This window comes from Penicillium hispanicum (assembly GCF_028827665.1).
Source record: "Penicillium hispanicum strain IBT 35686 chromosome Unknown utg000007l_segment0_segment0, whole genome shotgun sequence".
Lineage (NCBI taxonomy): Eukaryota > Fungi > Ascomycota > Eurotiomycetes > Eurotiales > Aspergillaceae > Penicillium > Penicillium hispanicum.
In genome coordinates, this window is record NW_026623199.1 from 2,743,331 (window position 1) to 2,757,084 (window position 13,754).

The 13,754-nt window shown below is 55.0% G+C and overlaps 4 protein-coding genes across 4 annotated transcripts; 1 reads left to right on the forward strand and 3 right to left on the reverse strand.

Moving 5' to 3' along the window:
* Positions 1–318: 318 nt before the first annotated feature.
* On the reverse strand, positions 319–552 carry N7459_008799 (uncharacterized protein; the record flags this gene model as incomplete). Its single annotated transcript, XM_056947967.1, has 1 exon — positions 319–552. One exon carries the CDS (start codon positions 550–552, stop codon positions 319–321), a length of 234 nt encoding a protein of 77 aa, XP_056797477.1.
* Positions 553–1,511: 959 nt separating this feature from the next.
* Positions 1,512–2,933, reverse strand: png1 (peptide-N4-(N-acetyl-beta-glucosaminyl)asparagine amidase; the record flags this gene model as incomplete). Its single annotated transcript, XM_056947968.1, has 2 exons — positions 1,512–2,319; positions 2,395–2,933. The coding sequence occupies 2 exons, from the start codon at positions 2,931–2,933 to the stop codon at positions 1,512–1,514; spliced, it is 1,347 nt and encodes a 448-aa protein (XP_056797478.1).
* A 3,852-nt stretch (positions 2,934–6,785) lies between these two features.
* N7459_008801 (trehalose-6-phosphate synthase) lies at positions 6,786–9,717 on the forward strand (the record flags this gene model as incomplete). Its single annotated transcript, XM_056947969.1, has 3 exons — positions 6,786–6,808; positions 6,877–8,224; positions 8,281–9,717. The coding sequence occupies 3 exons, from the start codon at positions 6,786–6,788 to the stop codon at positions 9,715–9,717; spliced, it is 2,808 nt and encodes a 935-aa protein (XP_056797479.1).
* A 902-nt stretch (positions 9,718–10,619) lies between these two features.
* On the reverse strand, positions 10,620–13,130 carry N7459_008802 (uncharacterized protein; the record flags this gene model as incomplete). The annotated part of the gene is made up of 6 exons (XM_056947970.1): positions 10,620–11,280; positions 11,328–12,432; positions 12,495–12,731; positions 12,782–12,884; positions 12,956–12,971; positions 13,027–13,130. The coding sequence occupies 6 exons, from the start codon at positions 13,128–13,130 to the stop codon at positions 10,620–10,622; spliced, it is 2,226 nt and encodes a 741-aa protein (XP_056797480.1).
* Positions 13,131–13,754: the final 624 nt, after the last annotated feature.

Genomic DNA, 13,754 nt, shown 5'->3' on the forward strand with positions numbered 1-13,754 from the left:
TAGCATCATCTGGGCCCCTCGCATCAACGCGAATCCAGAACTTTCTAGACAGGCTGATTGCTCGAGGAGGGCATACAGCTACACATGAATCGCAGTTGACCACAGAGCACACTCGTACCGAAGGAAAACTCAGGGCCCATGAAACGCGCACACGCGTCACATCCCATCCATTCCCACAACCCTAACTCGTTCAGTGCATCCAAGGCCGATCGCAGATACCAAACACGAGCCCGATTTCCCTGGACCCTGAACCCTGGACCCACCGCGGGTCGTGGCTAAAAATATCTCTCGTCCGGTGGGCGTAGAGCATTGTTTGGATTATGGGCTGGCAATCGCCTTGTTCGAGTCCGTTGAGGAGCGGGATGCAGACATGGTCGAGAGAGCTGCAGGATTCCCAAGTCCTCCCATTGCGACAGCAGTCGTGATGATCTGCGCGAGGAACTCTCTGGGATTTGGGGAGGATGTCGCCAGGGGCCCACGGCCGAGCCCGTCGACTCCACCGGCAGGGATAACAGGCGCTAGCAACGTTGTCGCGGGGGGATGATCGCACATCACAATCAAAGGAGTAATTTTGGTAACGGGCGCTTGTTACGGGGCTTCTACGGTTGAGCATTCAGTCTAAAGAACGGGAGTGGAAGATTAATAGATCTGATATTGAATAGGGAAGTAACGGTAGAAAGATAGTCCCGAGAAAAGGGGACATTTTCCAAAGATCGGGAGTCGCGCCCCAGGACGAGAGCGCCTAGAGCGGCTGGGACAAGAGGACGAAAAGGAAAAGAGATATCTGATTGCGACCGTGTCTCGTACAACGTATACCGTCTAGGCAAATCCTTGATTAGGAAAGAGGAAAGTCGTCACCACAGGCGCCGTGCAAAACAAACCATGCCCCAGCCAATGCCATGATGCGAGATTGGGAAATAAAGAGATATAGGAAAAGGTATGTCAGGAGTGAGGCCGAATTAAGAGATGTAAGATGTTCCGAGAATGGGCTTGCTCCACGCCGGGGGTATCCAAGGATAAAACTGAAACGAAAGGAGATAGAGAATCATGTCGGGTGCGTCGGTCGCTGGGTCGTAGAAGGGAAGAGAGGGAAGATGAGTGGATCGAGGATGAGTGGGCTGGGCTACCATTGTGCTCAGCATCCCCAGTCATGCTGGAGACGCAAGTCAAACAAGGGTCCCGAATGCCTGCCAAGTTCGCTGTCGCGGTCGCAGTCTGGTATCTGACCAGGGCGGGAGCCGTCGCTACAACGGCTAAGAGCGGAGATCCGCGAGGCGGGCGACCGGATGGGGCCATCGTATACTCCGATCGGTGAAACGATTTCAAGTTGTCGTGAAATGACTCAAGGGCGCCCGGCCAGTGCTCCCGGCAGCTCGGCAGCTCCGGCTGGAGAGTGATGGGTCGCTCAAGCAGTCGACAAAGAGTCGACAAAGATGAGAAGGTCCAAGCACGGCTTTGAAACCCCCCCCTTAGGGAAAGAAATTAGAGAATCCGAAAGACCTGGTAGCAGATTACCGTCCGCCGGGAGACCGATCAGGTCCTGCGTGGCCATGTCCGCGAGCACTGAGCCATTCGCTCGCAGCCTCCTGGCGGGCATCCGCGTGCTTCTGTTCGTCGGGTCGACCCACGAGGCTGCGTGGCAGGAGTTTTTGAATCTCTGCCGCGAGCGCAGAGGCAGTGAAGCCCCGAAGCTCCCGTTCTTCCCGCTCGTCTTCCTTCATCAGACGGCGCTGGTCGGTCTTTGACATGTTCTCTCGGCGTTTGCGTCGGATCTCGTGAATGGACCACAGGACCACCTCTTCAGGCGCGCGATTTCGTGGGGAGCCGGTCTTAGCGAAGTTGCGAACGTAGCGGCGAGTCACGTCGGTCGCACCATCGATTGAAAATGCGATACAGTAGGAGATCTTGCGGCGCCATCCTTCCGTGTAGAGACGGGGCTGATCCCAGGCCTCCTCGCACGCGTCGACGTGCACCCATCGTCGCTGGTGTTCCGAGTATACCTCTGTCCAGACGTAGTCCTCAGAATTCCACACCCAGCGGACACGGGCGCCGACCGCGCGGCAAAGCATGCTAAAGCAATTAGCCCATTCGCCGCCTCGCCCGCGCCGAGACTGCAACAATTGCCAAACATCCGAGTATCGGGGGAATCGCTCGTAGAAACCGCAGCTGTGGTTGGAGCAGCGATACAGCTCAACGCGGCTGGCGCCTCGGGCTGTCTCGTCGGGGCTAGGAGGCGTCATGCCTTGCGCAATGGTGGGCATGAGGCATTGCGAGCACTGGGGGTTGTAGACGAATTTGAAGAAAGACCGCTTGAACCACCTGCGAATCAAGGGATGTTAGTCCTGGCACCGGGGTGGAGAGAGTCGATGGGATTCTAGACTTGTGGAAACACACCTCAACAATGCTCGAATGACACAATCCTGGTATCCCCATTCCGGCTTGCCGCCGACGCTGGCAGCCTGGGCCTGCATGATTTGGCTCTCTTCTTCGGCCTCGGAATACAGGCGATCGAGGGGAATCACACACAGCGCCTCATCCAACAGGCCGGGGTTTTCGTATTTGGTTGGGGTCACGGATAGGCCCTTCAACAGATTAAAGAACTTCAGCGAGACGGGATCCTGCGGTGGGGATGGCATGATGGGAAGGCCACGGAGGGCGGGATTTGAGGCCGGTTGCGAGGCCGGTCGCGGTGACGAAGCGCCCAAGGGCGAGGGAGGCGGAGGCGGCGCCCGCGAGGGCGGAGGCGGCGGAATTGAAGTGTTGGCGCGCGGCGCCGGCGACTGGGAGCCGGCTCGCGATCGAGAGGTTTCCTGGAGCTGGTTGAATCGTTTGGTGCGCATCAGCTGCTCGAACTCGCGGCTGAGGGAAGTGGCATCGTAGGTGGTGGAGGCCGGCTGGGAAGCCGCCCGGTGCTGAGGTCTGCCGTCCGCCATGGTGAAGGGTTCGGGGAGGGCGGGAAGTCACCGGCGGCAGACTGGGAGGAGCAAGTACTCCAGGGTGGTCGAAGACGACGGGGGAGGCGTTGAAATGTCGAGATGGAAGAAGGAGAGGAGGAGGCGAGGTAAAGAAAGGGCACGGTTGAGAGCAAGGCCAAGCGCAATACGAGAAGAGTACTGCGTATTACGAGCGTCGTCAGCCTCTCTCGCCCCAGCGCCCCGCGTCCCAAGCCGCGCGTGCGAGACTGGGAGCCAAGAAAACAGACCCTTTTTTTTTCCCGTAATTTTTCCCTTGCACACGTAGACTCCGATCTCGACTTGGCATTGCCAGACGCACGGGGTTCCCATGACCGCGAGCTGTACGACGGGGCTTACGCACTCTTGATAGCTGCTCCTCAGAGCTTGACGACGGGTGCTCTATCGATCCTTCGCCGTCAGTTCTGGAATTACAGTTGTCTTCGATGGTCAATGGCCATGGCCAACCTCCCCCCCCCCCCCCTCTCCTTCCAGCCCAGAGGTAGTGGCAGTCAAGATGAGAGAAACTCTCGTCCCGACGAAAGGACGCGAAGTCTTCATCTTGCAGGGCTCGCTGGAGCAGCAGCCGCACTGGGGAGACGCGCAAGCGTCCGTCTTGGCAGCCAACACGATCGGGCTAGAGTCTCCACTACTTGACTGCAGTCGTGGCCTGACTAATCTGCGAAGTGAAAAAAAGGGGAAATTGTAGGGGGGCTTGGCCTCCGGGTTGCACTTCTACTTCCCTCCGGTATGGCTCAATGTTCCTGTCGATCGGATTGCAACACTGGTCGTGCTGGAGTTTGGGTTTGGCCACGTATAGACACGGGATCTCGTGCCCTGGAGGCTATTGCCATCGCAGTGCCGGTCCTGGCACTTCCTCGTCACCGTGGAACGTCTCCGATGATGGTCCCTGAACGATGGAGGCTTGCTTAAGTAAGAATCAGGCTCGTCCATACAATCGTGGGTGATTCGCAAGCTTGCGCTTGGTCCCGCCCAAACCCACCCGACACGTCCTCCTATCCACCCTATTGATCACTTCCGCCTACCCTGATATCGGTCCAAAGGGAGTTGCAGTCAAGGTTCACTGGGTGAGGCAGTCAGAATCCTCCATCTTGTGAGTCTGTTGCCTCTATATCTATGATCTAGCTCATCAACCCGTTCCCCTTCTCCATCCCCCCTGACGCAACCCAGCGGAGTTCTTCATGCCTGACTCATGCATCTCGGGCAGTGACTCGATCCTCTTTAAGCTTAGCTTACAGTAGTATACAGATGTATGATGCATGTTCGACTTACCTCATCATCCAGCCTATTCCCATTCCGTCCTCATCTCCGGACCCCGTTTCATGCTTAACTCACAGCCTCAACGGGCAGTGGTTGCATAGCCACACCGTTCGACGCCAGAATCAATACCGTCTGTTCAGCACTTTCTGTACAACGCAAGCACGAGTAGGTATATATAGAGCTGGGGCAGGATGCCCAGACCCCCGGTCGATTTAACAGATGGTACTGTAGTTAACTAACTAGTTAGCTAGCTATAGCTAGTTAACTATCGCTACGGTCGATGGCGTCAGCGTTGATCAATGGCACGCAAAATGCCAGATCGTTTCTGCACGACCATTATCATTTGGGGGCGCTCACTTCAACAAGCACAAGCTCGACCACAGTCGTTATAGTGCGGACACCACTTCAGCTCGAGAATCCTGCGCCGCTAATAGCGTGGCATTACTCTGCGACCCGCACGCAAGGAATCCCGTTCCAAGACTTCCTCATTTCGTTTCGTCGCTTCTCAGCTCGGTCGCATTATCATCACTGGGTTTCATGAGCAGAAGGCACCAGACGGGTTTCCTTCAACGGCGTCGCCAGTCGGGCTCGTCCAGCCGACCAGCGCAGCCAATTCGCGTCTTCTCGTCTCTCTCTCCCTCCCCGCCAAGAGCCGAGAGCTGTCATCATCCACGCATGGCCCAGAATGCACAGCTAGGCTGTTGTTTATCCTTGCAAGACGTGACGTATACGTCCGGGGCACCACCCCCCTCTGATCCTTGCATCCAAGATCTTGAGGCTCACTCCTCCGACTGATGGCCCACGATTTGGAAGCCCGGGGATGGCGATGCAGATGCTTGGCGCCCGTCCGCAACCTTCTTCAGCATCAGTTGGGCTTCATCTATACGTGACTCCATTGCGACGCTCCGGCGTGGCATCATCGCCCGTTCTTCCCAATCCTGGCGCTCTTATCAGCCAAGAAGGCACACACGCAACTCAACGGAGACGGTCGGCGATCGCCTTTGACGTTCTCACTCAATGGTCCTGTGATTCCAAGAGGATCAGCATCTTGGACTTGTCATCGTCCTCCCCATCCCTTCGACCTCGTCGTCGTCTCGGTCGGTTGAGCCCGACAGAACTAACAGTTTCGTGCATCACGCAGGGAAGGCAGCCACGGCATTGAAGCGGGAACACTACCGCGCGTTAGCTCTGCGCTTCCGCGTCATCCTCCACCACCGTCCGCTTGACTTACGTTGGCCCTATTTGACCGACCTTTTCAGAGTTGATTGAGCCATTTACCCCATCGTGCTCCATTGCGCGAATATGACTATGTACTACGGTGCTTGCTGCCGCTCTAAGCATTTACGCGTTTATGCTCCTCTCGTGGATCAACGCTGCTGATGCATGTGCGGGTCTGAACTACCGATGGTCATGGCTCCAGAGCTAAATTGATAGCACTGACTGTACACTAGTTTTGTCCGGGCACGGTTTTTTTTTTTCTTTTTCCTGGGTTCGATGACATGGTTGCGACAATCTGCCCAGTCTTGACTGGCGGCTAGCGTTATATCGGTCTTGGATGCGCGCTTTTCCAGATCTATCATAGGGGCGACATGAGCCGACGTTGTCCCTCTGTTTGAGGTCTCTCAGCCCTATCTCAATATGGCTCTACCGGTTAAATATTGGACCGATATTAACTGTTGCTTTTCTTCCACCATCTTGCTTGACCTGCCTTAGGAATGAGTGCGTCGGCACGGGTCCATACCCCAACTCACCCTGACAGTTAAATTTGATATACTGATGATAGTACTTAACGACTCTGGTGCGTCTTTTTCTCTGTGCAACGCCAGCTTCTCGCATTTCCTCATTAGTCGCCTCCATCTTCTGCTTGCTTCAATCTCTTAAGGCTGACCTGGTAGCAAGTGGGATATGGCATTAGCAGACGTTGAATGGAACATTCTTGGGAGCAATACCAAATCCGACTCCAGAAGTCTCGGTCTATTCGGACAGTAGATCTCGACCCGTAATCATCGGGGTATTTTTCCGGAACTGCTTGCGCTTGGGCGTCTTACAGGGGAGCCCATGAGGCTTTGCTGCAAGATATCCAGAGATAACAGGAGATGCTTAGGAGACATTTGGCGAGAGACTGGAGTTCACTACGACTGATCGACTTGTGGAGATAATGACTGCTGGAGCATGAGCGAACCGGCCGTGGCGGAACGGGAGAAGATTCCCCTCAAGCAAGACAATCCGACATCATATTTCCCTCGGCACAAAGCTCGCAGTGAAGACAAGCCCAGCGATGCGTGAGACCGTTGCAGGGTATAGCAGACTGAGGTATATAGTCCAACGGCGCAACGGCCGTCGGGCAGCCATGGAATGTAGCGATCTATAAAGCCTCGCTCGAATATAGAAGTCCACGCTTCCATCAACCCGTTCTTCCATGGTTACGAGCGAGAACCCCTCAGCTGACATTGCAACTACAACTCTCAGTCGCCCCCTACCAGTTTTCTGTCGCCCATGCCTACTCACTGTCTGCAGTAATTCTGACGTCGAAATTGCTTGCAATGCGCTGCAATGACCATCTTCATTGCTTCCCTGTATGCAACCATCCCCCCAGTGCTTTCTTTCAGTCCGACAGCACAAACTCAAAATTGTTAACGTCCAGGTTTCTCCCATACACCATTGACTTCAGAGCCACTGGCCTGAAGACTGCGCATCGTCGCAAGTCCTCGCCCAGCTATGCTGCAGTCGATGGCTCTTCATCAATACCCATTGTTGGACGCTTGGCGGATGCCCGCTACAAGCCACGCCCTCGATCCAGCAGCCTCACACTGACCCCGGGAGCCACCACGGAAGACGAAAAGATCTTCAAGACCTATGCGTCACAGATGGCAGGCGAAATCCCAACAGCGGATGATCCCAGCGGCCCTGGACCCAACGAGCCTCGTGCTGTGCCGTGGGGTCAGAGTCGCAAGTTCAATCAGCCCCGATCAAAGGCAACCTTGCACCCGGAACCATCCATTCTCAGTCGCCCAAGCTCCCGGCAAGAGGCGAGAGATTCTGCGTTCCTGGATGGAACGCCGAGCCGGCAGAGCTCCCCCGGCCAAGAAAGTCCTCGTGCGCTGCTCTCCGCTGTGGACTGGGTTGTCAAAGCCGCAGAACAGGGCCACGGGGGTCTGCAAAATGCCATACATGCCGCTGAAGCAGCCGGCATCATCGAGAACAAGATGTGGGTGGGGACATTGGGCATGCCCACGGACTCTTTGACAGAGCCGACGAGGGAAGTCATTGACGACACGCTCAGGGAGGACCACGAGTCCTTGACCGTCTTTGTAGGCGACAGTGAGTTTGAAGGCCACTATTCACATTTCTGTCGCTCGGTCCTCTGGCCTGCCCTTCATTATCAAATGCAAGAGAGCCCTCGACATACCGAGTACGACGATTATTCCTGGAGACAGTATCTCAAGGTGAACGAGGCCTTTGCCGACACTATCGCCAACCATTGGCAGCCAGGAGACCGGATCTGGGTGCATGACTACCACTTACTATCCCTTCCAGCATTGCTCAGAAAGCGACTTCCCCTCGCAGAAATCGGATTCTTTCTGCACACTGCGTTTCCCTCGTCTGAGGTCTTTCGCTGCTTGAATCCACGCGAGGCTTTGCTGGACGGCCTCCTTGGTGCAGACCTGATTGGCTTCCAAACGGAAGAATACTGCCATCACTTCCTGCATTCCTGTAGCCGGCTTCGGAGACTGGGAGTGTCGGTCGACGGGGTTCTGGTCAATAATCGCTTCGTCCACGTCAAGAATTATCCCATGGGGATTGACTATCAATCACTCAATGTTCTGCGTCAATCTGTCGAGGTCAAAGACTGGATTACCAGCATTACCGAGAAATATGAAGGGAAACACTTGGTTGTGGCGCGAGATCGACTTGATGCGCCTGGGGGCATTAAACAGAAACTCCTAGCCTATGAACTCTTTCTGGAAAGCTACCCCAAGTGGAGAGAGAATGTGAGTCGAATGGAATTAGGTATGTGTTTCATGCATCCTAATCTTATCTGATCTAGGTGGTCCTTGTCCAGGTTGCATCGTCCGCATCAGAAATCCCAGAATTAGAAGCCCAAGTCTCTAAGATTGCAATGAGGATCAACTCGATCTATTCAACACTCACTCACCAGCCTCTGGTTCTCCTCCAGCAAGACATCAGCTACTCCCAGTTCCTCGCCCTGTTGAGTGTAGCTGAGATTTTCATGGCGACCAACCTCCGCGAAGGCATGAATCTCACCAGCCATGACTTCATCCATTGTCAAGACGGACAGCTAGCATCCCAGAAGCATGGCTCCCTGATCCTCAGTGAATTCACTGGCAGCGCTTCCATCTTCCAGGGACACGAACTCATCGTCAATCCATGGGACTACAAGCAATGCGCCGATGCTATCAACACCGCACTCGAAATGTCTCCCCAGCAGAAGCAGCGCAACTGGCAGTTCCTGCTCGACCGCAAGTCCCCCCACACCGCACTCGCCTGGTACTCTTCCTTGCAATCCGCACTTATCGAAGCTCACAGCATGCAACAGTCTCGTGACACGCACGCTGTAGCCCCTCTGTCCATTGATAGTCTACAGGAGTCATACCATGCTTCTCAAAACCGTCTCTTCTTCCTCGAAGACGGCGCCACCTTTACCCCTGACGAGCTCCACCCCTCCACTGAAGCAACTGACATCCTGCAAGCCCTAGTTCTCGACCAGAAGAACAGAGTCTATCTAACAAGCAATCACAGCCCAGACCAGCTCGACAAGGCGGCACAGTCCCTCCCCTCCCCACTCGGCTTCATCGCCGAGAATGGCTGTTTCGTCCAGCCCCTCGACACAGCGTCCTGGGACTCCCTCGTCGACGTCGACGGCACCCGCGACTGGCGCGCCGGCATCCGCAAGGTAATGGAGTACTTCGCCGACCGCACAGATGGTAGCACCATCGAAGAACGCCGCTGCTCATTGACCTTCCACAACGACAAGGCCCTGGACGCCAACGCCGCAGCCCACCAGGCCTCGGAGCTGGCAGACCAGATCAGCGGCGCGCGCGGCAGCCAGGCCATCCGCGTCGTGCGCGACATCGCCGCCGTCAGCGTGGAGCCCCTGCACGCCTCGAAAGCCGTGGCCGCGTCCAGGCTCATGGCCCGCAGTTCGGCTGACAAGGCGCCGGACTTCGTTCTCGTGGCGGGCGGTGCGAGAGGCGACGAGGCGCTGTTCCGCTGGGCGAACCGTCTCACATTATCACCGGCCCTTTCTGGCACAAATGCCTGTGGAAATGGGCATGGCGAGTCGCCTCCATCGTATACAGCCGTTACCACCCTGACAGCTGGGACGCATGCCACAGAGGCGAAAGCCATTTTGCCTGCTGGTTGTTCCTTGCTAGATGTGTTGCAGACGCTGGCTTTCCCAGATGGAGATAATGGGGAGCCTGGAAGCTGCCCCGATAATGCGGACGAGGGGGTGACGGTTTGAGTTTCTTTTCTTTTGCAACGCTCTCTCCCTTTTTCTGAGTTTCTGTTATATCACGCCAGTACTTCTCCTTCTCTGTCCTGTTGTCTAGGGTTGTATCTTCTATGGCCTCTACACTTATGATGGGGATGACACTCGGCCTTTTATGCAAGTATCACGCGCAACGAACACAATTATGAACACGGTGCGGAGTACACGAAGATGGAGCTGGTCAGATAGGAATACGATAGCATTAGATACACCCCGATAGTTTAATGCGTTCCAAGTGTTCTTCATTTTTGCTGCAATTTCCTCCTGCGAACACAGGTGAAATGTGAAGTATACCCAAAACAAGTACGTTGAGTAGTCGAAGGGAGAAGCTAGAGTGGGAGCAGTAGAGCAAGAAGCAGCCAGACACGAAGAGCTGGCCGTTGACACGATCCGTTATAGGACATGAGCGGACAGACACAGCCAGACTCCGACTATGAGAAACATTGCATGGAAATCGAGCAGACAAAAATACGCGGCGCCGGAAGCTCACTCGGAAGAAACACATCAGAATGCAAAGCAAAGACAAAAATCAAGGGCGCAATGCGTGCATTGAAGGCGAATGTGAAGAGAGTACTATGAGTAACCCGTCCAGCATACAATATCCCCGAATGGGAGACTTGGGTAGATTTCAAAAACGTGCGGAAACGAACTAATGCAAAAATGCAGTGCAAGTGCATGAGTTTCGGAATAGAGTAACGGATCCAGAAGCAGAGCCGTGGTTGAAAGTAACATGAATCGTAAGGGGCCTGTCACCGACCGGCAAAGAATTCTTTTGATTTGCTAGCGGTGCCGCGTTGAAAAAAGGAGACGAGGGGACTCTGCAGGACTTCAAAAACCGAAGAGCTGACAGTATTATTAGACTTTGGGCCAGCAAATTAGCCGCCAGCACCGGTGTTACCAGTGTCGTCCTTTGATGTTGAGGCTGGATCCGTACCCGCCGAAATGAGAGTCGGAGCGACCCGGCGCTTCTTTGGCTGCTGGGCCGGAGTGGCCGACTCCAGGCTCTTGCTATCCTCTCTCTCAGATTCACTTGCAGTACGGGCGTCTCGCTTGCCTAAAACACTGCCGGTAGCTGCATTGGACCCGCCATGTGATGTCGTTGGCAGTGGAGTTTGAGGCGGGGTGGTGAGCGGGAGCGCCGAGGGTTGTGCGGAGTGGGTTGCTGTCACCAAAGGCACAGAGCCCAGGGTCGGGGTTGGGTTGTTGACCACAGTTCCTGATTGTTGAGTGGAGGATTGGGTTGCAACGGAGCATGCGGAGTTGGAGCGAGCTGGGCTGGCTGGCGGTGCCTGAGAGGTGCTGGGTGCTGCAGAGCCTGCGCTACTTGCTGGGGCATGGCTAGCCTTCGCCGGTGAGGGAACATGAGTCGGAGTTGGCAAAGGGGTGATATTCGCCGAAGGCGTGTTTAGACCGGCAGGATTAGGCGCAGTAGAGGTAGATCCTGTGTATGTTTGTCCCAGTTCCCCGGGTGCGAAAGCAAGGGTAGAGCAGAAACCATCGGATGAGCTCATGATCAATGTCAAGCCATCGTTGGACCTATTCTTGGTCAGGATCTGTTTGAGAATGGGTTTTAACTTACTTACCAGGTCAAGTCAGTAAATGTGGCAAAGTGCAGGTTGCTCACAACACACAAAGGTGTCTGTTGCTGGGTGTCATACACCAAGACAGCATCCTGAGTGGCAACAGCGTAGACAATGCGGTATGGAAGTGCAAATACGGGAGCTGATGAACTCTGACTGGCATCTCCACCGCCAAGTTCGGTAGTCTTCGGTGAAGGTTGGGATTTGGAAGCGTCACCTCCTGCTGGGGTAGAAGATGGTGGGTCCATAGGCGGCTGGCTGGCGTTTGCAGTAGGTGCTGCTACAACAGAGTCAGGCAAAGGCGGGAACATTTCCTCGCCGTACGACGTATCCAGAGTGATGTTCTTGACAGGCTGGGTGCCTTGCTTCAGCGTGTAAAAGACTGGTGAGCATTTAACAGCGACCGATGGTTTCTTATGGCCCGGAAGATGAGAGATGGGCGGCTTGTTGAAGCCAGCCCGTGTGTAGACGTAGACAGTGTTGATTATTTCGTCGGTGGTCTTCGAGGGGTCAGTAGGAGAGGGGCGAGTAGTCTTGTATTGGCCAGCTGGAGTGAACAGCAAGCTCCCATCAGGTGCAAATGTCAGGCGCCGGAAGAAAGATGTGAAAGTCTCGTTGGCGTAAATGCTGGCATTCTTCACCCCGAGCCCTCCAAATAGACTCGGAGATGACACTTCCAGGGGCTTCACGGCAGGCAATGGCAGAGAGGGCGCGGGAGATGCCGAGCGTCTGATGGATGGAGACGAACCGAACGACGACCGCCGGCTGTGAGAAACTGGAGGGGGATCCATCGGTAGGTTGGACGCCATTGGGGTCCCTGGGGTGGAAGGAGCAGGCGAAGCGATTGCGACTGAGTTCGCCGTACTCGGTTGCGCCCGGCTGGTCAGATCTGGAGGAGCTGGACTGCTGGATGAGATGCGTTTGGCAGGCAGATCCATCTTGAGGACCTTTCCATGGGGCGTTAGTGTGAACTGCCCATCCTTGGTCTTCAAACTGTATATGTGGACCGATCGGTCCGACGACTGCGTAGCAACAAACTCGTTGAGCGGGTCCCAGGCGACACCTTGAACATAGTGAGAGTGCTCAGCAATCTGCCGTACCATTTGCCCTACAGACACGGATGATTAGTTCATGTACTGGGATCCACGCCCGCTTATTTGAGAAACCAACCATTTTGAGCATTGTAGATCCGAGCAATATTGTCCATGCTCCCTGTTATGATAAAGACTCCATCGGGCGACCAGGCCAGGTCATAGATCTCTGCACCGGACGAGCGGCACATATGCTTCACCCGCCAAGTTTCCTTGTCATCCGACCGGTCCTCCCCAAGACCAGCCTGAGTCTGCAGCTCGGAAGGCACCCAGAGTAAGACATTGCCGTCGTCTCCGGCAGATGCCAGCATCTCGCCTGTCCCCGAGTCAGATTATCGCCCGATGGCGTTATATGGGGAGTTGTACCTTTTGGGCAAAACCGGACCACATTCACAGCTTGTGTATGTTTGATCAGGGTACTCAGATATGTAACCTTTCGCTCTTCCCCGGTGGATTCGACTCTCCAGAGCTAGATGGGTTTATGTTAGACAGGAGAATTTCGTTGTGAGGGTAGGGTAACGGGGACGGCGGAAGGCGTACTCGGACATTGTTGTCACTGGAAGATGATTGTCAGTCCACGAACGATTCACAGAAACAAAATGAGCGCTTACTTTCCAGCGGTTGCAAGGCGACCTTTGCCATTGGGATCACAATGGACGGAATATATGGGGGCATTGTCATTGTGCCATGATATGAGCACCGGTGAAGCCTTCATGGTGAGCACCGCAGCTCAGCGAGCTGATCCTGTGAGCCACCAATCCCAGGATGAAGTCCGCGGTGGATTTGGGCGGATGCAACAAGTGCAACGAGGTCTGCCCCGTCTTGGTCCGTTGATAAGGGATAGTCGGCGTAGCTTGAAGGAAGAACGGGGGAAGAGCCGCAAAGGGAGGAGATATCGTGCGGAACAACGGAGAAGAGAGTATTTGGAGAGAAGGGGGAAGGAAGAGGAAAGATGGGGAAGGGCAGGAGGTCGGCGACGATGTTCGAGTTGTTTGCGCGGGAACGCGACCGCTCACGACGAGCCGATTAGATACGAGCCAGTGCTGATTTCCGCCACGAGAGTCGAGCACGAGCGTGGATGGCGGCGCAACTCGTTCTTTCATGCACGCTATATCATATTAGGGTTCGGCTAGACTCGTAATCGAGTCGTTGATCACAATGACTCGCTCTTAGCTTCCAAGGTTTTCTGCCTTTACGAGGGTTGCCACCTGTCGGTCGGCGACCATGGGAGAGTGAAGAGTATATATCCCGGGCACCAAATCCGAGGGAAGAATCCACATAACGCCGCCCAGTTACCATTGCCATTACCCACAAAATAATACATCAGAAGGGAGAAGGT